The sequence below is a fragment of the Pelobates fuscus genome, chromosome 2, assembly GCF_036172605.1.
Source record: "Pelobates fuscus isolate aPelFus1 chromosome 2, aPelFus1.pri, whole genome shotgun sequence".
NCBI classification, from domain to species: Eukaryota; Metazoa; Chordata; class Amphibia; order Anura; family Pelobatidae; genus Pelobates; species Pelobates fuscus.
In genome coordinates this window covers 109,523,277-109,546,535 of record NC_086318.1, presented here as the reverse complement: position 1 = coordinate 109,546,535, position 23,259 = coordinate 109,523,277, and the positions used below count along the sequence as shown (strand labels likewise).

At 38.7% G+C, this 23,259-nt stretch overlaps 2 protein-coding genes across 4 annotated transcripts in view; one reads left to right on the top strand and one right to left on the bottom strand.

The window, feature by feature from the left end:
• The window catches only part of DHX36 (DEAH-box helicase 36), a 39,197-nt gene extending 32,887 nt beyond the window's left edge, over nt 1-6,310 (top strand). For 2 of the 3 annotated variants that reach the window (XM_063442566.1, XM_063442567.1), the window contains exons 21-25: nt 3,743-3,842; nt 3,933-4,023; nt 4,291-4,411; nt 5,066-5,218; nt 5,915-6,310. In XM_063442566.1, coding sequence (XP_063298636.1) covers nt 3,743-3,842; nt 3,933-4,023; nt 4,291-4,411; nt 5,066-5,218; nt 5,915-6,100 — 651 coding nt within the window. In that variant the 3' untranslated portion in view covers nt 6,101-6,310. Of the gene's footprint in view, nt 1-3,742; nt 3,843-3,932; nt 4,024-4,290; nt 4,412-5,065; nt 5,219-5,914 lie in introns of those variants that run through there. The other variant, XM_063442568.1, reaches the window with a different exon arrangement.
• A 6,622-nt stretch (nt 6,311-12,932) lies between these two features.
• The window catches only part of ARHGEF26 (Rho guanine nucleotide exchange factor 26), a 168,276-nt gene continuing 157,949 nt past the window's right edge, over nt 12,933-23,259 (bottom strand). The window contains exons 12-15 of the mRNA XM_063442565.1: nt 22,941-23,147; nt 16,155-16,222; nt 15,493-15,597; nt 12,933-14,256 (exon numbers count right to left, since the gene is read on the bottom strand). Of these exons, the coding sequence (XP_063298635.1) occupies nt 14,114-14,256; nt 15,493-15,597; nt 16,155-16,222; nt 22,941-23,147 (523 nt within the window). The 3' untranslated portion in view covers nt 12,933-14,113. The remainder of the gene's footprint in view (nt 14,257-15,492; nt 15,598-16,154; nt 16,223-22,940; nt 23,148-23,259) is intronic.

Below are 23,259 nucleotides of genomic sequence, written 5' to 3'. Positions count from 1 at the left end.
TGTCATATTCTGTCTCCCTGCATCACTCTGCGGCGCGCAAGGGAGCTGAGAGCTCAGGGGAAATTGCTCCCTTGCCAGCGCCGCCTGACCGGATTTTTAGCCGGACAACCGCCTGCCTGGACTGGTACCTGCCAGGCTAACAAGGCATTTGCCCAGGCATTTGGGGGCGGCGTTTTTTGCCACCCCCTAGAAATTGCCGCCCAAGGCAAATGCATTGTTTGCCTCGCGGCTAATACGTCCCTGGGTGCAAGCAATGTGTATATGCAGTGTTTCAAGTCTATACAGAGCAATTTTTGTGCCAGGGTGTATTTGTACCCCCTGGCTGACTTAGTTTGCCTAGATCTCTACTCCGCACTGACTAATGTGAGTCCATGCTCTGCACGCTGGTGACAGACATTATGAGCTTTTTGTCTTCTCAGTTCTGTGAAAGTCTCGCCGTTCTGGTACGTGCACACCAAACACACATGCACACTGCTTCTGGTAGAGAAGCATTTAATCCAATGATTGTCAATCAGAAGAAGTTGTTTGGCTCATCACTGTGATTGCTCCTCATGCAGAAGCCCCTTAGCATGCAAAACAGGCTGGCAAGTTGAACACAGAAAATAAAATAAGAAGCCCGTGAATTACTGCTAAAAATTAACACCTAGTTTGAAGGACAAAGGGAAATGCATCCATTTAGTTGCACTATTCTTTAAATTCTTTATTTTTGTTGTGCAGATTATCACAGTGTTGCCCGCAATGCCACAACAGCAGAGGCAAGCAAATCTTTGTCAATATAACAACAGCTTGGCATTTGCAAAATCAGCACAGTTTTAAATTGTAGTAATTAAACAGGCAAATATGTCTTAGCGGTAAACTGAATCTAAACAAATAGGCATTGTATAACATATAGGTATGCATGTTTCATATTGTGAAAGCCACTGGGTCGTAGTTAACTATACGGGTACCGTACTGCTTGTGCTTAAAGTGTAGTATCCTAGTGCGTGGGCAGGACATTGTGTGTGTCCATAAGTGGTAGTTGCACTATTCTTTAATCAAAATATGGTTGTACACAAGCGTGTCAGGCTTTCAGCCTGCTTACCCAACTGCTCAGCTCCGAGTACTGCGATCTCCCACGGCATTGCTACGGACGCAGCACGCTTCCGTGCGTATTGTTTACATATGCGGCCGAAATACCCACGGGATTCAGCGCATACCAATGCCGTCAGGGGTCAGTGTAGGAGGGTCAGGTATCCCCCTCGAATAGTGATAAACTCCAAACGACTTTCATGCAATCACAGATAGCTTATGCCTCCATATGCACACCTCTCCCATTCCTTGTTGCCCTGTTGTGGTTTTTTTGTAGCCCAATAGCGTGTTCCTCCTGTAGAGTTGTTTGGTACCTTGACCGGCTCTTGTATTCCGTTTATCCTACTCTATTATGCATTGACCTCGGTTTGTTAATCGTTATTCCTTACCTCTGTAATCCTTTGACCTGGGCTTCTATACTGACTGCTTATTTGTATAACTCTGCCATTCTAAGGACTGGTATTACAAATATTCTTGTTTGTGATTCTGTCTGTGTGTTCAGGTTCCCGGATTACTGACAGTCAGTAAATAGGAATATACTACCACTGGTGCTCACAGCGGGACCTAAATAACGTGTATAACTTCAGGGCAAAATTATACAGGCTGCACAATGGAACCAATATCAACTTAGAAGTGTGTTTATACAGGGAGTGCAGAATTATTAGGCAAGTTGTATTTTTGAGGATTAATTTTATTATTGAACAACAACCATGTTCCCAATGAACCCAAAAAACTCATTAATATCAAAGCTGAATATTTTTGGAAGTAGTTTTTAGTTTGTTTTTAGTTATAGCTATTTTAGGGGGATATCTGTGTGTGCAGGTGACTATTACTGTGCATAATTATTAGGCAACTTAACCAAAAACAAATATATACCCATTTCAATTATTTATTTTTACCAGTGAAACCAATATAACATCTCAACATTCACAAATATACATTTCTGACATTCAAAAACAAATCAGTGACCAATATAGCCACCTTTCTTTGCAAGGACACTCAAAAGCCTGCCATCCATGGATTCTGTCAGTGTTTTGATCTGTTCACCATCAACATTGCGTGCAGAAGCAACCACAGCCTCCCAGACACTGTTCAGAGAGGTGTACTGTTTTCCCTCCTTGTAAATCTCACATTTGATGATGGACCACAGGTTCTCAATGGGGTTCAGATCAGGTGAACAAGGAGGCCATGTCATTAGATTTTCTTCTTTTATACCCTTTCTTGCCAGCCACGCTGTGGAGTACTTGGACACGTGTGATGGAGCATTGTCCTGCATGAAAATCATGTTTTTCTTGAAGGATGCAGACTTCTTCCTGTACCACTGCTTGAAGAAGGTGTCTTCCAGAAACTGGCAGTAGGACTGGGAGTTGAGCTTGACTCCATCCTCAACCCGAAAAGGCCCCACAAGCTCATCTTTGATGATACCAGCCCAAACCAGTACTCCACCTCCACCTTGCTGGCGTCTGAGTCGGACTGGAGCTCTCTGCCCTTTACCAATCCAGCCACGAGCCCATCCATCTGGCCCATCAAGACTCACTCTCATTTCATCAGTCCATAAAACCTTAGAAAAATCAGTCTTGAGATATTTCTTGGCCCAGTCTTGACGTTTCAGCTTGTGTGTCTTGTTCAGTGGTGGTCGTCTTTCAGCCTTTCTTACCTTGGCCATGTCTCTGAGTATTGCACACCTTGTGCTTTTGGGCACTCTAGTGATGTTGCAGCTCTGAAATATGGCCAAACTGGTGGCAAGTGGCATCTTGGCAGCTGCACGCTTGACTTTTCTCAGTTCATGGACAGTTATTTTGCGCCTTGGTTTTTCCACACGCTTCTTGCGACCCTGTTGACTATTTTGAATGAAACGCTTGATTGTTCGATGATCACGCTTCAGAAGCTTTGCAATTTTAAGAGTGCTGCACCCCTCTGCAAGATATCTCACTATTTTTGACTTTTCTGAGCCTGTCAAGTCCTTCTTTTGACCCATTTTGCCAAAGGAAAGGAAGTTGCCTAATAATTATGCACACCTGATATAGGGTGTTGATGTCATTAGACCACACCCCTTCTCATTACAGAGATGCACATCACCTAATATGCTTAATTGGTAGTAGGCTTTCGAGCCTATACAGCTTGAAGTAAGACAACATGCATAAAGAGGATGATGTGGTCAAAATACTAATTTGCCTAATAATTCTGCACTCCCTGTATGAATATGCTGCCAACTCCTCATACATGATTAAGGCCGCAAGGCTGGAATGTTGTAGGTTTGTTTGTTTTTATCTCTCATTTGACAATAAACTTGTAAGTTGCAGTTGCTGCTACTGTGTAGCCTGCACAATTTTGCCCTAGCCTTTTGCAAGATGATTGCAACTTAGAATCCATTCACGTAGAGCGGAATAAAAGAAAGAAACAAGCCACTCTGGGAAATACCATAAAGCCTGGAACACCAATGATTGTCAGAATGTCAAATTTTGGAGTGAAAATTTGGATGATTACTTTGTATCAAGAAGTTTGTAACTTGTGATGCAGGACCCTTATATGAATGAAATTCACCGCCATTTTTGCTCTTTCACTCTACTTACTGCTTCAGATCATCAGCCCGTAACATTTCTCCATACATGAAGCCTATTATAGAATTTAGTTTCTATGTGTTCAATAATGTTTGTGTTGTTTATTGCTGTAGATGTTAAGGAATATGAAAGAACAATTTGCAGAACATCTGCTTGGAGCAGGCTTTGTGAGCAGCAGAAATGCAAAAGATCCCAAGTCTAATATCAATTCAGGTATATTTGTGTGTGTGGTCTGTAACACAATAATCCAGTGTGTTCCACTTTCTTTGCTTTTACCGATCATAACTTTGTTTTTGTTTACAGATAATGAAAAACTCATCAAAGCGGTTATTTGTGCTGGTTTATATCCCAAAGTGGCGAAGATCCGACCCAGCTTCGGTAAAAAGAAGCAAATGTGAGTTTGGTGATTTTATCTAACCCTAAATGTAAGCAATATTTAGCTACTGTTAGATATGACTTTGTGTCTTCTCTTTTTTTTAAAAAAAAAAAGTTATGTCTACATAAATAGCTTTTGTTTAATTCACCTAAGGACCATGAAAATTAAGGCTGCATTGCAGGTACAGATGAGAGCTGCACTGGTACAAATTCTTACAACGGTTAATAAATTGACCCTGACATTTATTTTTAATGTACTTCTTATTTAATGTACTTCTTATCCTAGGGTAAAGGTTTATACAAAATCTGATGGCAAGGTCAGCATTCACCCAAAGTCTGTCAACGTTGATGAAAGTGAGTTTCACTACTCTTGGCTTGTCTACCATTTGAAGATGAGAACCACCAGTGTAAGTGTAAAATCTGTCTTTATTCTGGACTTTTCTTAGTGTTGTAACTAGTTTTGCGTTCATTGAGGAAGAAGGAAATTAAAGATGGGTTTAACAGCTTCCTCCTTTAAATGACCACTGCAGAGTTTTAACCCATTAGTGATGAAGGTTTTTTGCTACTCTGTCTTTTCGCGACTTTTGTAAATTATGTTCCACTGCACTTTACTCATTTTTTTGATGAAACCATTAAATGGTGTGTGTGTGTGTGTGTGTATATGTATGTGTATATGTAGAAAGTGGTCCCACCAGTGTTTTTAATGAAGAGCATTCTTCTCATTTAACCCTTTTCTCACCAACCTCTTGCAAGAGTTTAGAAAAGTTGTCACGACAAACTAGACACGCCAACTTCAGTCCTTAAATTTTAACGTTTTGACTGATTGACTGTGCTAATGCTTCTTGAGATAAAATAGGCTGCACTTTGCCACTATCTTGTCATACTGTTTGCAAAGGACAACAATAACTATTTAATAAGGGACATTTTGAGCCTTTTCACCAATATATGCCAAATGTAGCAGTAAATTGGATGTATTATTCCACCCACATAGCTATTGAAGTATAATGCTTTATTTCCCAGATTCTGTCTGTTTTTAACATGCAGTGACTATCCCTTTACAGATTTACCTGTATGATTGCACAGAGGTGTCTCCATACTCATTGCTTTTCTTTGGAGGAGAGATCTCTATAAACAAGGATAAAGACCAGGATACTATTGCTGTAGATGAATGGATTGTGTTCCAATCACCTGCAAAGACTGCTCATTTAGTCAAGGTAATGTGCCATCCAAGAAAATATGGCAGATGAAAAAAGCAAAAAAAAAGCATTGCTTTCATAAAAATTCACACCTTCTTTGAAATGATTGTTTTGTTCTTTGCTTTTTTTGGTAGGCTTTTTTTCATCTTTATCTGCATGTCAATTGACTTGGAAAATGTTTTTAAGTAGAGAAGTGAAGAGATTTAGCCCCATGGGTTGCTAGGTGCCCCGTCTAACAAAGATATACAGGATTATCCAATAGATTTCACATTTTTTAAATCCAAAGTAGTCAAACTACAAGCAAAGCTGGCTTGGAGACTTTTTTCCCACAATTCTTACTTTAGGGAACATTCTAATAATATTTAAAGAATAAAACGTATTTAAAAATAACAAACGTATTGATGCATTTTAGTCTTGCATCTGTTGTTAAACTTGTTTGCATTTACTAACAAACTAATAGGCGAAGTAGATGATAAAATGCCTTTGTTTACCGCTTATCATGCGTATCTTTAATATATTGAAGTTGGGCATATATATAGCCAGGCCCACCAGAAACTGCCAAAGCAAAATTCTATATAAAAGTTTGAGGAATTCTTTTGGACTTTCCTTTAGAAGGTAATATTTACATCTTCCTATTGCACTCATTTTAATTTTAAGTGATCACTACGCATTTTATTTTTTTTTTTCATTTATTTTTTTATTTGTATATTTCAGGATTTGAAATCAGAACTTGATGTCCTTTTAGAAGAGAAGATTAAAAATCCTCAGCCTGTGGACTGGAATGAAACAAAATCCAGAGACTGTGCTGTTCTTTCTGCCATCATTGATCTGATAACCACGCAAGAGAGTGGAGTAACTAAGAACTTTGCCCCTAGGTTCCAGAATCAATATTACAATTGATTACTGGGCAGCTCCTGCACGAGAACTCTTGCACTCTCAATATTGCCACAATGTTCTGTAAACTCCAAGCACCTGTTGTAAATATCTACCCGTGAACATGCTGACATTTCATACGTAGAGATGCCATACATATCGGTTGCAGGTTAATAATATTAAAATAAACCGATACCATCCTCTGTGAATTAAACATTTACTGCCAGTGGGCCAGCATTTAGCAGCTTTGTTATTCCCTGTGAAACTGTAATCATGCAGACTTTAGAACGTTACTTTTAAGGCTGAATTATACTTACCGTTTCTTTCATTTTCATAAATCAAATAGCAATTTGATTGCATAATTCTTTATTTCTTTTCTGAGATGTACTGTATTGGACAGTATGCCTGCCATGATACTGGCATCTATTGTGTTTAGTATGTAAGGAGAGGAAAAAAAAGCAAATTTCTCCAAAAAAAAAAAAAAAGGGGGGGGGGGGCAGGCATTTTTATACACGTACAATATATGTGTATATTGAGATAAATGTTAGTCTGTGTGTGGGTTTTTTTGTTTTGTTTTTTTGTAGTTTGAGCATGCCTCTTATTTATACTGTGGATACAAGCCTCACATGTGTTATCAATTTGATTTATATAGAGTATGCTGCAATAAAGGTAAGGGAATGGCCAGATCCTGCTGTCAATTATAAATGAAAGGAAATCTAAACTACAGGCAATTATTTTTGTTGTTTCTAGTACTTAAATGCATATTTTTTTTATTTTTATTTTTGGGGGTGGGGGGGAGGAGAGGAGAGTTTGATTGTGGTCAAAAATCTGCCGACTCGCATTCATTTATGCATACATTGTCTGCCTTACATTTATGCCTGATAAAGCCATTACATTTTATTTTTTGTGTGGTCACATCTGAGGGTTTAGTCATCCCTGTGTGTTAATAACATTGCTTTGTTGGCCACTTCATACTGCCATGGCATCTCTATAATCCAAAGATGGTCAGAAAATGGGGGGAAAAAAAAAACATGTTAATGAACATATATATCTCGGTTGCATATGTTCTGTGGTAGAACTAGCCACCTTAATTCAGTGGGGAAAGTTGTAGGCCATGTAAAATTAATTTAAAGTTAATCATGTCTAAGTGATTTTCTAGGTGTAATTTATCTTTAAAGCAAAATAAAATGTTTTGGAAGATTATACACAAGTATAAATCATCTTCAATCACACAGAATTCCGCTCCTCTAGCAATTCCTGTAATCTTGTACCAAATCATCTGACAACCAATACTTTTCACAGTTAGAAGTAATCATAGTGTTTTTCTATAGCTATTTCCAGGGCATCGAAAGAAAAGCTCAAAAGTATTCTGTAGAATTACAACTTTTTGTGTACATTTGTTATTCACTATAGTCTAGTTTATAATTATTTTAATATATTTATTGTATGTAGACCGCATGTACCTGTTTAGCCTGAGTGTCCATAAGTATCTATATATGAATGATAGTCCACTGGTTTATAATTCCCATTATTTGTGAACTTGGCTTTTTAACAGACATCTAATCCAAAAACAGCTGGTGGTTTACAGTTGGGCACTCATTTTCTTTCCACCTTCTATATTATACCACTACTTACAAAATGTCGGTAGTCATAGAGTACATTTTTCTTCAGAATCTCATGTTTTATCTTTTTGTTATTGACACTAGTTATAGCTATAAATATCAAATCCAAAGGGTTAGTTTGTAAAGGGACACTCTAGACCCCTAAAGTACTTTAGCTTGATGAAATGCTTTAGGTATGAAGTGTCCTCTTTCAAGAAAAAAAAAAAGGATTTTAATAGAAACGGACTCTTTTACAAATGTAAACTTAAAGTTGGTTACACCCCCTTGGCTTAAAATCCGAAAACAGATCCAGTTTGTTTCTGGTTTGGTAAGCGCAATGGAGCTAAACTCAAGAGGAAGCAATTGCCCAGAGCGCCTGCATTTGCATTGCAAAGACTTCTCATTGAGCTGTGATTGGACAGTCTGGGCATAGTTAGAAGGGGAGGGTTTGCAAAGGCAGCAGACATAACTGCAGGTTTTGCAAACTGTTTTTAGATTAACCCCCAGTGAAAAATGGTGCATGGTGCTTTCACAAAAAGGGTAATCTGCAACTGACTCTCTGAAACTGGAATCCACCAAAGGAAAATACCCAGATTGAGAGCTTTTGGGCACGGGTGTACTGCTGAACCCTGGGAAAGGTGATCCCACTTCTTGGGGAATATCCATCTTCCTGGCTGACCTGTAATAGCATGGTTTTGTCAGCCACTCGAGTAATTATGGCTTTAATATTTTAATTATCTCAACTGCATTAAAAAAAAAAAGGCCCACTCCAGCCTAGAATGTCTATTTAAGATATCTAAAAATGCATTCTCAATGTAACTCAAATCATAGTGCTAATCAGATGTCCAATAATGTCATTCATTACTGAACAAAGCATTGTATACAAACATGACTGTTGCTTTTAAACTTTGAAGTTAAAGAAAACGTGACACTTTTTTTTTTTTTAAATAACCATTTGAGACATGAAATTGTTATATTTGTTATTATTACTTTTGTTATCATCTCTACTGCCTTCCCCTTCCTCTGCTGCCATTTCGAGTGGTCCTCTCACTTACCTGGCCGCTGTGTTCACAGATCAGAGCACAGGTCGACTTTCACAGCATCTTTCACTGGCTGGTAAAGCAGAGTAGTTCTGACTGTCACATGCTCAGCAGAGTGCAATAGCTTTATTAGAGAGAATGGGGATTTGAAACGTTCTGCATGTGCTTTGTTGCTCTAATTAACTCCTCGTTTTTTTTGTGTGTTTTTTTGTTTTGCTTTTTTTTCACTCAAACGTCTGCAACTTACTTTAGATGCACTTTTTTTTTCCCTGTGCATGTTCTAAGCTTTTGGAGCTATAAATGGTTTTTATTCTTCAATGTATAAAACTGGATAGAAGGTAAAGGCTTGTATTTATATTTTCAGTAAGATACATTCCTGGAATAGTCTAAGCTGTTGTCACATTCATACAGCGCATGTAGTGTGGTGGGTGACATATCTCACTGCGCTTGTGTAAAACTTCATTCCACTTCTGACATCCTGGAACCGGTGCCAATATATACACACTGAGATAAGTGCTGGTGTTGGAGGAACATAACACACAGGGAACATTGTTGGGCAAGGTAGTTTTTTAGCAAGGATTAGCAAATTGTAGTTCTTTTTCTTTCTAAATATAACCAATTTTTTTTTAGTTGATAAAAGAATGGTATTGCTGTTGGTCTCAACCTACCTGTAGCTCTGGGTAAAACACTCGCTTTAGCAAACTTTAAAGTAGATGACAGTCGGTGCAATATATATCAGTCTTACAAGGTTATTGGAATATTCTCCATACCATTGCTTTTTAATCTATATTAGCAATCTTATTTAAGTTTATTGATCATAGTGTATTAATTTTGAAAAAAAAAAAAACCTGTAGTAAAAACTGTGTGTTATGCAATGTATACCTACAACTAAATACAAGTGCATATCCCTGCTTAGCCTTGCTCTTTGAGGGCAGCCATGATGAAATGTTCTGTTTGAATGTCAGAAAACATCTAAAACATGCTTTTGAGATGCATTGCACTTGAAAATGATATCAGGATTTGTGGAATGGCACTAACTTGGTTACCAGCATGGCTATTGGTTGGATAAGTGGTGCTCCTTACCAAAGATGATTTAAAAATGGCTGCCCTTTTGGAGCAAAGATAAGCCAAACAATGCATTAAAATATATTGACTTATAAGTATGTATTATGAAATTATAAACACAAAGGCTATGACAAATGGGATCTTTTATTTTAAATAATACAAATTGATATCTGTCTGTCCTTTAAATGGATTAGACACAATAACAGGTAGAAAGGCCTGGTCACATACCAGCTGGCTGTCTGATGTCCATTTCTCTATGCATGACAGTGGGGCACTTGATGCATTGGGTGTTGGAAATCTAAAAATAATATCTCAAGGATGTATTCACACACTACACTGAAAACAGCCCCATCCACAACCACATAACCAGACTCTTCCCACAACCTGCAGATGAGAGTTGGTAGTGCAGGAATGAGCAGATCTCAGGAGAAGCTCGCCCACAGAGCCAAAAGAAATGCATTTGTTGAGTAAAGTAAATGTAGTGAGTTATTTATTGGTTAGTATTAGCAGTGTGATTTGGATCCTGAAGGATACAGGTAGCCAATATCATGATTGGCACATGGGGGAGATCAAGAAAGAATCAAGTAAGGTCTGGAAAGTTGGCATGCCTGTTTGTTGTTAATAGTAAATAAATATAGCACTGTTTTTTTAAGTGTTTCATTTCAAAATATTTGTTTTTGTTTCTATTAAAGTATGTTCTATGTATGCATACTGAAACAAACCGGAATGGTGTATGAGGATTCAAAGGCAAAGCTTAGCAAAATCAAGTATGCATTTCTGGCTGACTCGCCTAGTCTATGCTGTACATTATGAAATTTACAAATGAGAGGACCTTTTTCTATTAGTTTTAATGCACTATTTGTGCATACAAGTTGATACATTATAAACAGAATGGGCCATGTTCTAATGAGATTTATCCAGCTTGGCTATTTAAGACTACATTTTCCTTATTTCATAAAAAGCTTGCTGTTTAATGAGTAAGTCTACAATGTTTCGATATTATTTGTTCCATTAGAAGCCAAAAGATAAATTGATTTCCTTAACTAGTATTTGCCCTCTCCGTTGAATTATTTCGTACTGTTGTAGATTGCTACAACTCTGGAACTGTATTACACAGCATTTCTTTTCTTTATAAATAATGCTGATTGTCACTTCTGATCCTCCTATAATCTTGGCAAAAAAAAACAAGTTCATACATCCCAGTTGAGCAGAACAGTCACTCTCTGTTTTTTTTCTACCTAAAAGATAAAATAAAGTCCCAATTCTCAATAAGGGACAAAGCAGTTTTTTGTTTCTTTTGGGTCCCTAAAAACATCCTGTGTAGGACCAGTTTGTTGCTTTTTTTTAATGTATTTTTTGTATATTTGAATACCTTGCATCAATGAGATAAAACCATTTTTATTTTTGTAAATTCCACCCTGAGTCCTGGAAAGAATATTTGGTGGGGAGTACACAGCCAGGAGCTGATCACCAGATTGCATAGCTCCCCCAGATATCCAAGGGGAGACATAGTTATTATCAATCACCATCTTGTGAGTGCATCCCAATTTGCGCAATATTGTACTATACTAGAAACGATTGCGCTATGTTATGATTTTTCTTTTTAACTGTTGTATCCCCTGTATTCTGTGTATCATGGCTACACAACAAAAACAAGTTTTTAATTTCAGTTTTTGTGAATATACAGATGTTGACCAACTTGGAGTTAATACCGAGTGAAAGAAAAACTGAAATAGATATTACCATAATTAAAAACCTTTATTTACAATGATATTTTTAAGTCACAGTATTCTGCATTAAAACATGTAGTACATGTGTTTTATCTACCTGGTAAGTTAACCAAAAACAGATGTTTCTCCAGTTTAAATTCTGCAACAATATTAAAATATTCAACAAGATACATCGTGCATGGCTCAGCACTTCAATCTCTAAATGTATTAATATTGTAGTCATTACTGACATGGGTCTGCAAAGAAACATTCAGCATATTGGAAAACTTGGATAACTACAGAAGGCCACGCTTAATTCATATTTATACTATACAGTTATATAATCTATATGGGTATTCTCTATTGTAAACAAAGTAATGTCCTTGGCTGGAATCATTTGATCTGCAATGTAAATATAAAAATGAACTTCTGCCAGTACTACAAAATGTACCTGTTCTGACAGTAGATCATCTAACACCAACCATTTGGTGATATGATAATTGGGACAGGGGAAGCCACATTGCCGCCACCGGCAACATGGTTCAGCCCTGCCTGGGAAGGGGTCAGGGCCACCAAACGAGGGGTGAATCAGCCTGGGTGAACAACCTCCAGGCTGAATGACTGACTACCACCCACTGGACCCCATTCTGGCCAGACCATGCAGAGGGAGCTGCTGAAGCGTGCTCTGCATGGTTCTAGTTCCCTTAATATCATCTTTGATTGATGCACTCGCTCTGTGCTGGCTGGATACAGTTCCCTTGTGGCCCTAAACACAGCATGCAGGAATGAAATTGGGATGGCAAGGCATAAGCCTCAAACCGCGACTCTCCTGCCAGATTCAAGACAGGTGGGGGTATTCTAACAGAACATTGGAATGATCAAGGTCCTGGTTAATGTTTCAAGGGGTACTCTATGCAACATACCAATACAGGGCAGTGTAGTGGTTACATTGTCTAGAAATTTTTAGAGCTATATCAGTATCATGTTTATTTTGTCCAACTTGAATGGCAATAATTTGCCGAGGGCACTGGCAGTGAGCTAACTTACCAAAGCCTATGAGAAATGTCCAGATTGGATGAAATAGGCATTACTCAATCATTCGCAAGTGGCTGAGTTGTGTACAGTCTCAGCATAATTTACCAAGTGGCTGAGGCTGCGTTGAGCCCTGACAGGTGACAAACTGCTCCTAAACAGTTTGACATGAAATTGGGTAATTTGCCAGAGACTGTAGTCAACATAAATACTACAGTAAGCTGCAGTAGTTATGTAGCTTAGTGTCGTTTTCTTTTAGAAAGTCACATTTGCAACTTTTTTTTTAATTATTATTTTTTTTTTTTTAGCAGAACTTTTGTTTACAATGGTACAAAATAGTTCAAATAATTCTGATTAACTGAAAACCAAATTGCAAAATTTAGGCTGAACATGCGATGCTGAAAAAAAATGTTTTCAATACAGTCATTTCAGCCTAATTCTTACAACTAAATTTCATCACAATTTGCCGATTAGTTAACAAACCCAGTTACTTTTTTCCCCCCATTGATTATTTTGGTGCCAGAATTCAATAGTTATGACATCAGGGTTTTTATACTCAACACTAAATTCTGGTGGTTGGAACACAGATTGCAAATTTTAAATCAAAATAGCTTAAATTGTTAATTTAGCCAAGTTTGAGAATTTTCCAGACTTTGCTATTTTGATAAATGTTGCTACTTTTTATTCCTTACATTAGTATCCTTAACATTATTGAGGCCTTATTTATAAATTTAAAAAGTCACTTTTCTATCATTTGTATTGTATTATAACAAAACAAATCAATATATCTGTCATAAAACTACCCTTTGTTTTCAATGCACCATACACTCTTGACTTTACTCCTGGCCTTCAAAAATATGAAAAGCCGGGTTATTTCAGGCAGTCTCCGGCATGTAGTGTTTATGTTAGCAGAATCCTTATTTGATAGGGAAAAAAATAAAAATCCCAAAACTCCCTATCACAAAAGTTTTCTTTAAGAGGCCAATAATTTTTGCAGCCTTTACAGTTCATTCAAAGTTCAAAAGCTGCTTAAAAGTCAAGCATTCAGTCTCCAAAGCTAATACGCTTCGAAATCCTATTTTATGCTAAAGAGTGCTTCCCTAGGTGCAGAACACAGTTGGAATGATTACTGCTTGTGTTTTAGTAATTCTAAATAAATTAGAATTCATTTCTCTCTTACCTAAATTTGTGGCAACGCCAAGCAGAACAGAGCTTTGAGAAGGAGATGTTATAAAACACAATCCCAGACATTTTCATAAAGTAGGTGAACTAACTTCATTTAAATTGGTATAGCCTAAAACAAACAATTGTTATTTCATGTCTGTCTGTGCGCTTACTAGTCCTCAAAACAACTTCTGTTTCCCTTGTGAATTCCTTGTATAAAAAGCTAAGCAAAAACAAAACAACAACAGGACGGTTAAGCAATGATTTTGTTGTGTTCCAGCTCTTTATGGGTAGGAAATGGCTTGAGGTCTCATAGAAGACAAAGTTCCTTGTAGGTGAACTTATCTTGATATATGTCATAGTCTCTTTCTGCTCTCCCACAATCAGTGCTGCTACTGTAGTGCAAATCCTTCAGCGGAGAAACCTTGTCTACACATTAGTTTCTAGTGCCAGCAAGCGTCCCATGCGTTCCATATTCTTTTCTATAGTGGCTCGACAAGTTATTTCCTTTGCACACTCCACAAGGAACCATCCTCTCTGCCCATCTCGCAGTCTCTCGCCTTCATACCATCCTGTAAGGTAAAGAAGAGGTGAAAGGTTGCGATATGACTACTCTGTAGTGCCTATAAAGAACACTATTAAGTAATACTTAAAGTCAAGTTATGGAGTCAAGGAATTAGACAGAAAGTGATTGAAGGTCAAAGGCCATGTTTTCTCCTGATTATCTGAGTCATAGAACTTTCAAGAAAAATATTCTATCGATCTATAAAATATCAAGTCCTATGCTACTAGCCAGGCAAGTTATATGCATGTGTATATCTGTCAAAGAGGAGCATCCTCACTGGACACAAATAAATGTTTAGAAATCCAGAAAACACATATACAAGTAGATAGAGATAGAGAGAGAAAGATGTGTATGTATATATATATATATATATATATATATATATATATATATATATACACACACACACACACACACACACACACACACTAGCATTTATTTTCAACAGGGATTTAATGTATCTACTATAGGAATAAAATAACATTCTATCACTGTCAGGTTCAGGGCCATCAAGTATATTCTGTCATTTCTGGATTCTGAAACGGTCATCTATTCTGTTACTATGGAAACTGCTGTAGTAAAGATAAACAGCAAACCTGACATGCCAAATAAACTATGTAACAGTGTTCATTAAGTACATCAGATAGGCATGTTCAGCATGGATGTCACTCACACAAAACACATTGTATATGTTACAGTCCTGCACCAAATTATTAGGTCCATAGGATAATTAAAAACATTCGGAATAATAATTTGGCAGTCTGTAAAGGCATGTCATCACAAACAGTCTCCTTATTCCACCAGGTATCTGTCATAACCACAACTGTGTGACAGCTCTCTCTATTCCAATTTACATGACTGGAAGCACCCTTACTGCTAAAATAAATAATAGAACTCTGTAAAGAGAGATTTTATATATATATATATATATATATATATATATATATATATATATATATATAATACAAAAAAGCTGCTGTTAAAAAAATATCTAGACTGTTTTTCTATCTCAGACTGTCCCTTTCACGAAGCTCTATAATCCACATTGTCCGTTGCTTTGTTCCTTTTAAAGATCATATCTGTTCATTCTGCCATTCACATTATATTTTATTCCTTTAAAAGTTTCATGTTTTTTTCCATTGAGATCTGAATCTCTAAGAACATACGAGACATTTATTTTTCCCTTTAAAAAAAATAAAAATCTAAATATAGGTCCTTTACAAGACATTTGGCACACACTTACCGTCATTAATCTTCTGATACACAAGAACAACATCAGCAACTTGTAACGAGAGTTCATCTGGCTGTTTTGCAGTGTAGGTTCTTATAATTTCCACTTGTGTTAAAGCTTTTAAGGGGTTGGGGGGAGAGAGAGGAAAAAGTTCCATTAGAATTGCCGTAGCAAATGTAAAGAATGAAACTATATTGTTTGAAAAGTTATAATCAAAATAAATAAGCCAACTAATTTCACGTGATTTATTGGACTCTCTATATAAACCAGTTTGTCTACATTCCTAATGAGTCATCTTTTGGCAATGCTGTGGCTGTAGACTAAGGCTCACATGATGCTCAACCAGCAACATGGCTGACATTGTTATTGGTGTTGTAACCCACAACAGATGTACGGCCAAAGCCAAAGATATAAGTTATAACGAGAACGAACTGAGAATGTTTCAATATATGTACAATATAAGAAAACATTTAAACACACATACTAAATTACCGTCCCACAGAGGCCTCTAGATACACAAACAATATAACGTCCTGTCCCTCAGTCAAGGAAGGAACTTTAGTCTGTGCTAACATAAACATAATAGTTTTGTGATGCAGTAAAGTTGTGCCTACTTTATTAAACACTAGGGGGCAGTATAACACAGCAGAACAGTAGCATTAGACCCTACTTACTCATTCTGTCTGTGTATGGTTTGTCCTTGCTTTGCCCCAATGCTGTGATCCAGCGCGCTCGGTCACTCCTGAAATTTAGAATGGGACAAAAAACTGCCGTCAAAACCAACGTCAACAAACATAGCATGACTGTATTAAACACCATGGAACTAATAATACATTTTGTTACAGGTTCTAACTACGGAGAAGTTATAAATACAACATCCACTTGTATAACTGAATCAAGCAAACATAAGACACTGCTATAAATGAAGCAGATTATTTATTATGTGATGAGAAAAATCAAACCTATAGTACAATTCTGCTAAATACCATATTATTTTAAAAATGAAATAAATATGCAGAATTCAAAATCCACATAATTGAAGGATTGTTTGCCTTTCTTTTTGTGTCTGCAGGAGTCTTTAACTCAATCTCTGGGCATAGAAAAAAAAATCATATACATTTTTTTTTTTAAATCTACACAGGCACACAGGATTTTTAACTAAAGTCAGAATTGTTTGGAATTCAAAGTGAAATCAAAATGATTTTTAAAATCTAAGGCCAAAGTACCAACGTGAACTGGAAGTATAGCGGTCTTGCTGAATTGTTCTAGTTACTTTGGCCAAAATTTGAATTCAATTTAAATTCCTTACAATTTTCTCTTTAGTAAATAAGCAGGACAGAGTCGAGAGGGCGATGGATCCGAAGCAATTCCTTCTGTTAGTTATTGCGCGTGGTAATACCGGACATAAAGCCGTAATATCCAGATCACCTTGGCTGCCAAATCTAAACTACAACGTTCTAGAACTTGAGAAAGGCTCTTTGGAAGCTAAATCACTGCCTTTCATTGTTCAATAAATCTGCCTTGGACCGCTCTTATTGTACCCAGTCCTATACTTTAGTTTGTTGGATAAGCTCTCAAATAGAGGAACATTGGAGGTCCTTCTTACGTGTGCTGCCCCATAACTAACCTAATCACAAAAATAGCCATTTTCTAGGCATCTTCTACCAAAGATGTTTATAAGTATTTTTCCAATTGGTGTAGTTGTGTAGACACCAGGAGCGGTATGGCGGTTCATACAGCTTTGCTTTACAAGGTCCTTGCAAGTAACAATATTCTGGGTTTCTTGACTGGACTGGGATTTGCAGCAAAAAAAAAAAATTGATTTGGAAAAAATATTCAACTTCACTATAGTAATATAATGGTAATAAAACCATTCACTGTTGAGTGAGTAAAACCTACAGTTGGTCTGTTACATTTTACAGATTAATGTAATATTTTTTTTTATGACTTAGGTATGTATGGCTCCACAAGAAAGTTTTGTAATCCACTCAAGCACAGGAGAGGGTGCTGTTTTAACCTCAAAGATATATTTATTTCTGTTCTCTGCAATCAGAATGAAGAGTGGAAAGGGTTTATGTTTTGGAGAAGCTATTAAGTACATGGGTGTTCTACGTTTAAGTTGGAGGGGGAATCACCTCTGTCTGTACTACATACAAAAAAAAGTTGTGTTTTAAAAATGAAGGAGTAACAAAGTGATTCTGTGATTATATATGCATCTTAATTTTAAATGAAAAGAAAGAAAACAAGAAAAAAGTTTGGCTTCTTCCAGAACCCATCATGTCCTCCCTGGCATGCTGTCTGTCAGTACTGGTAACAGTGACACTCACAAATCACAAACACGCTGTCACTTCCAATTCATCATCACCAGGATTCCTGGTCACTTAAGAGTAAAGGGAGCAGAATGATGCAAACCAGGTACATAGCTATCCACAAGATAAACACACAGCGGAGAGGAACTTCAATGTTATTTAAGACTCCTGGGTCCCTAACACCATAACAATGATATAATTACCATCATCACTACTATAACTCCTTTGCATAGGAAATGTCCACCCAGTGGTACTATATACTCAGTGTTCAAGCAGTTATATATCTCTAGTAAATCTAGTCAATTAAGTTTTTCCTTGTTTCAGCATACTGCTAAACTACTCCTAAACTTTATCTTATAAGAAGAGATTTCTCTATACATGTCAGTTCTGTTTTTTGTAATATACTATAATCAGTGGCATAACTAATGTCGAGAAGACACTCATGCAAAAAATAGTTTTTGGGTCCTGTTTAGCGCAAGCTTGGTGGAAAGGTAGATCCCCATCTGTCGTACAACTCCAACGATGCTATGCCAGCTGAAGATCTACCATTTTCCCATTCTTGCAGGGTTTTATGTGAGCAGTGTTTGTGCTTTCGGATGTAAGCATGTTTTTGTGTAATTGCATGTTATGTGGTTGTTTGCTGGAATGTATGCATATTCACACATATACTGCCACATACATACATGCATACTTACACAGATATACATACACATTTACAGACACATTCAGAAACACATTGACACACAGATGCATACACTGAAACATACAGACAGCCAGGCCCGGACTGGCCACCTGGCATACCGGGCAAATGCCCAGGGGGCCGCGATTCCCATGGGCCGAGGCTGGCAGGGGAGATCATAGGATCCCCCTGTCGGCCCATGCAGAGCCGGTACTATCTGTGCGCCGGGGCCGTGCTGTGTGCCTTCATGGGCTGGTGGGGAGCACAGACATGCGGCGCCAGCTCGGGGGAGAGAGGAGGACCTCTTACCTGCAGCTCTGCCGGGTTCCTCCTGCGAGGTCGGAGTGTTGCCGCGGTTACCACGGCAATGCTCAGATCTCGCAAGAGTGAGAGGCTAGAGTTCACCTCTAGGGACTGCAGCATTGTCCCACTCCCAGGCAAAAGGTAAGAAGGAACGGGGGGGAATATAAAGTTTGTTTGTTTTTAATTAAAAAAAAAAATACATAATCTATATATTTAAAGCTTCCACCCCCCCCACACACACAATCCCTCCAAACATATACACACACACACTTACACTAACAGCACCCTCACACGCACACACACAGCACCATTACACACACATACATTACCCTCCCTCACACACCACACCCTTCACACATATACACAGCGCCCTCACACACACAGTACCCAGCCCCCTACACACAGTACCCTTTACACAAACAGCACCCACCTACACAGCCCCCTCACACACACACACAGCACACTCCCACACAGCCCCCTCACACACACTAACACTGCACCCCTCTCACACACACACGCTGCACAATTGACAGATGCACACACACACACCACCCAACCGCACCCTTCACACATAGTACCCTTTACACACACACACACACACACCACCCTCCCACACACCGAACCCTCACACACATACACACAGCACACACGCACCCACACACACACACAGCACCCTTCACACATACACACAGCACCCTCACACACACACAAACAGCACCCCCCACACACACATGCTGCACAATTCATGCATCACTTTCACACACACCGCAACCTTCACACATACACACAGCACATACATACACACAGTACCCTCACACACACAGCACCCTCACACACACAGCACCCTCACACACACAGCACACTCCCACACAGCCCACTTACACTGCACCCCCCACACACACAGCACCCACACTGCACCCCTCACACACACACAGCACCCTCACACACATACAACATCCACACACAGCACTCTCACACACACACAGCACCCAAAAACACACACGCTGCACCCTTCACATATACACAGAGCACACTCACACACAACCATAAGCTGCAGCCTTCACACAGCACCCTCAAACACATGCTGCACCCTTCACACATACACCGAGCACACTCACACACAACCACAAGCTGCACCCTTCACACAGTACCCTTCACACATACACAATGCACACAACCACAAGCTACACCCTTCACACATACACACAGTGCACTCACACTCAACTTTCTCACACACATACACATGCTGCACTCTCCACACATAAAATACTTCCAAATATATATATATATATATATATATATATATACACATACACACACACACTGCACCACTACATGCATTACGCTCTAAATACACGCTAGAACCCTTATCCAACTCTGGATCATTTAATCTACACACACACACTATATACACTCTGAATCCTCTACACACACACACACACACACACACACACACACACACACACAATCTCCTATAAACACTCTGAGTCCTATAAATACTAGATCCCCTACACACACACACTGCACCACTTACGCACACTACATCCCTGACATACAAACCCTTATGCACACACTACATTCATTGTAAGCAAAAACACACTACTTCACCTATACACACACACTACAGCCAATATGCACACACTTGCTGAATCACCTATAACACTATACACACTATCTCTACAGCCCCATGCCACACATATTACACCACAAACATGAATGAAATTGACATATTTATACAATACCACACCAAAGTCAACTCACTCAATACACATGCAATCCCACAAGCAGGCTCCAAACACATGCACGACAGGCTTTCCTGGCCCTTTTGTCCTCTGGTATCCCACTTATGGAGACACCAAAATGACCGGAACAAATCTTTTTTCCCAGTCCAGCCCTGCAGACAGTGAAACATAAACACAAACACACACTGACACACAGATGCACACTGTCTCATACATACACCCTGGCACATATATACACACACTGACACGTGCACACACAAGCTGAGACACAGATACACACACACACACACACACACGTCATCATTTTTAGCTACCCTCCTGTTAAATATCTTTTATGTGCAGGAGGGTACCTGCTGCCAGAATCTGATGGGAGTGTGAGCCTGGATCAAGGTCCCCCTGCTTTGGTGCTTCCTCCTCCAACTCCTCCCTTCCCTCCCACACTGCTGTTCTTGTAGCTGGGAGGAAGTAATCAGCCGATCGGAAAGGGGCCAGGTTATGATCTTAAAGGGCTGCTGCGCCTGAACAGGTCCCTTTTCAGCAATGCCATTAGGGCCACCCGATGGGCCCCCTCAGTGTGCGGGCCCCGACTCTGACTATCATCTCAGGACTATGCAGCACTGATTTTTTTTTAACCATTATAACAAAAATAAGTTTTATCATCTATGCCAGAGGTTCCAAACCTAGTCCTCAAGTACCCCCTACCAGTCCAGGATTTAGGGATTACCCTGTTGTGTCTAAAGTGTTTTTTTTTTCCCCCTAATACACCTTAAACACAACTGGGTAATCCCTAAATCTTGGGACCGGTAGGGGGTACTTGAGGACTGGGTTGGGAACCCCTAATCTATACGATACTACTTTGTTATACTCCAACTTTTGGGTAAGAAGGCAGGCTTATGGTGCTGAACTCGGCAAAACATTTATTTATTTGTGCAAAAACTATAAAGATTTAAGAATTCAAAAATACAACATATTAATGAAGCCATCACATGCATTAAGTCACTCTAGGCGCTGTGGCCACTTATCTCATTAAAGTGGGTATATAGTCTTGAGTCCTCTGGCACCAGTGCTCAGTGTTAAACTATTGAAAACAGTAGAACACTAAGCGAGCTGTCCATCCCTTCTATGCTGCCCTTGTTAGGAAGCATTAGCCTGAGCAGCAATGGGTGGCAGTAATTATTTGAAAGGGTATGAATTGGTATGGCTAAAAAAGAATGTAATGTTTGTCTTAGCCCTGTCTTCAGGGGGGCTCAGCTATAGGTGGCCATGGATACTCATTCACTGTAAAACTTCACGAAAATGGTTTAACACTGATTTGAGGGACAGCACCAGGAGGCAATACCTTTATCAGAAACAAGCACATGGCCTCCAGTGTGTAGGTAGATAAGTGTGTAAAACAGGCTTCCCCAAACTCCGGCCCTCCAGATGTTGCTGAACTACAACTCCCATGATTCTATGAATGAAATAGATAGGCTGAGAATCATGGGAGTTGTAGTTCAGCAACATCTGGAGGGCCGGAGTTTGGGGAAGCCTGGTGTAAAAGAAAACAAAGATACAAGAGAACATGTTCACATGTGGTCAATTAGCTCTTTAAGAGTGCATGCACAATGTATAAGCTGGTGACGCTATTCACATATAAAAGCAATAGAAGTGACCAGGAGCAGCACAGAGAGAGAGAGAGAGAGAGAGAGAGAGAGAGAGGGGACAGCCACATATGTTTTTTTTTGGAAAAGGAAGAAACATAATAAAATGGGTTGTTTCTGTTATTTTGGAAAAGAGGGACAACAATGTCAAAGAAGAAGAGGGAGATGGCCACGGACGGTCATCGTTTGTGGAGGAGAAAAATAGAATTAAACGACAACTGACACATCAACACTCTTTTTTAATGTAATAATCCTTTCATTAACTTTTGAAAGGGAATGGATTACATTTTTTTAATTAAGATATAGTGTTGAGTTGACAGTTGTCACTTAAGTACATCAAAAGACTGGGCAAGAGCAGATGTCTTGAATTTAACAAGAATGGGAAAAAAAGAGAAAGATTGTTTTAGACAAGTGCTCTAAACTTGACTAACAGGGGCCATAATTACATACATGGTATTAGCATGACAACTCATTCCCTGAATGACTCATTCCACAAATACAATGCAATATATAAAACGACATTAAGTCCGCAAAACACCTTCATTATACTCTTCCGAGTATCAAAGGGGTCTGCATTACACTCAGAAAGTCAATATTTCTACAGTAACTGGTTTACGGTTTACAGATGACTGGGACCTGGATGAATACAATAGGACTGTTCCAACTCCCTTGGAAACGCTCGGATATAGGATTGATTTAAGAACCATTGCTCTAAAGTAGGCAAAAAAACATTACAATATAAAAGGGCTTTACTATTCACTCTGGTCAACAACAACATCTTACTTACAGGGTCTCAGTACCAAGTAACATTTCTACTTCCTCTGTTGCATAGTTGCACCGAATATTTAACGTGAAAAGGTGGTTTGCTGATGTTTGCCGTGAATAAAGTATTGGAGTGCTGTTTTTCAGTGGAGATGATGGCTCTTCATTGTCATATTGTTCTACGGCAAGATGGTCTAGTAAAGAATAGTCAATAACATTGTAGCTCTCCTCACTGCAAGAAACAAAAAAAGGTCTTATTTACAAACTGTACTTATAAAACTGTGAATGTATCATAATACCTTTCCATTGAAAGTTACTAGGACTTCAAGTGAACCAATAATGAA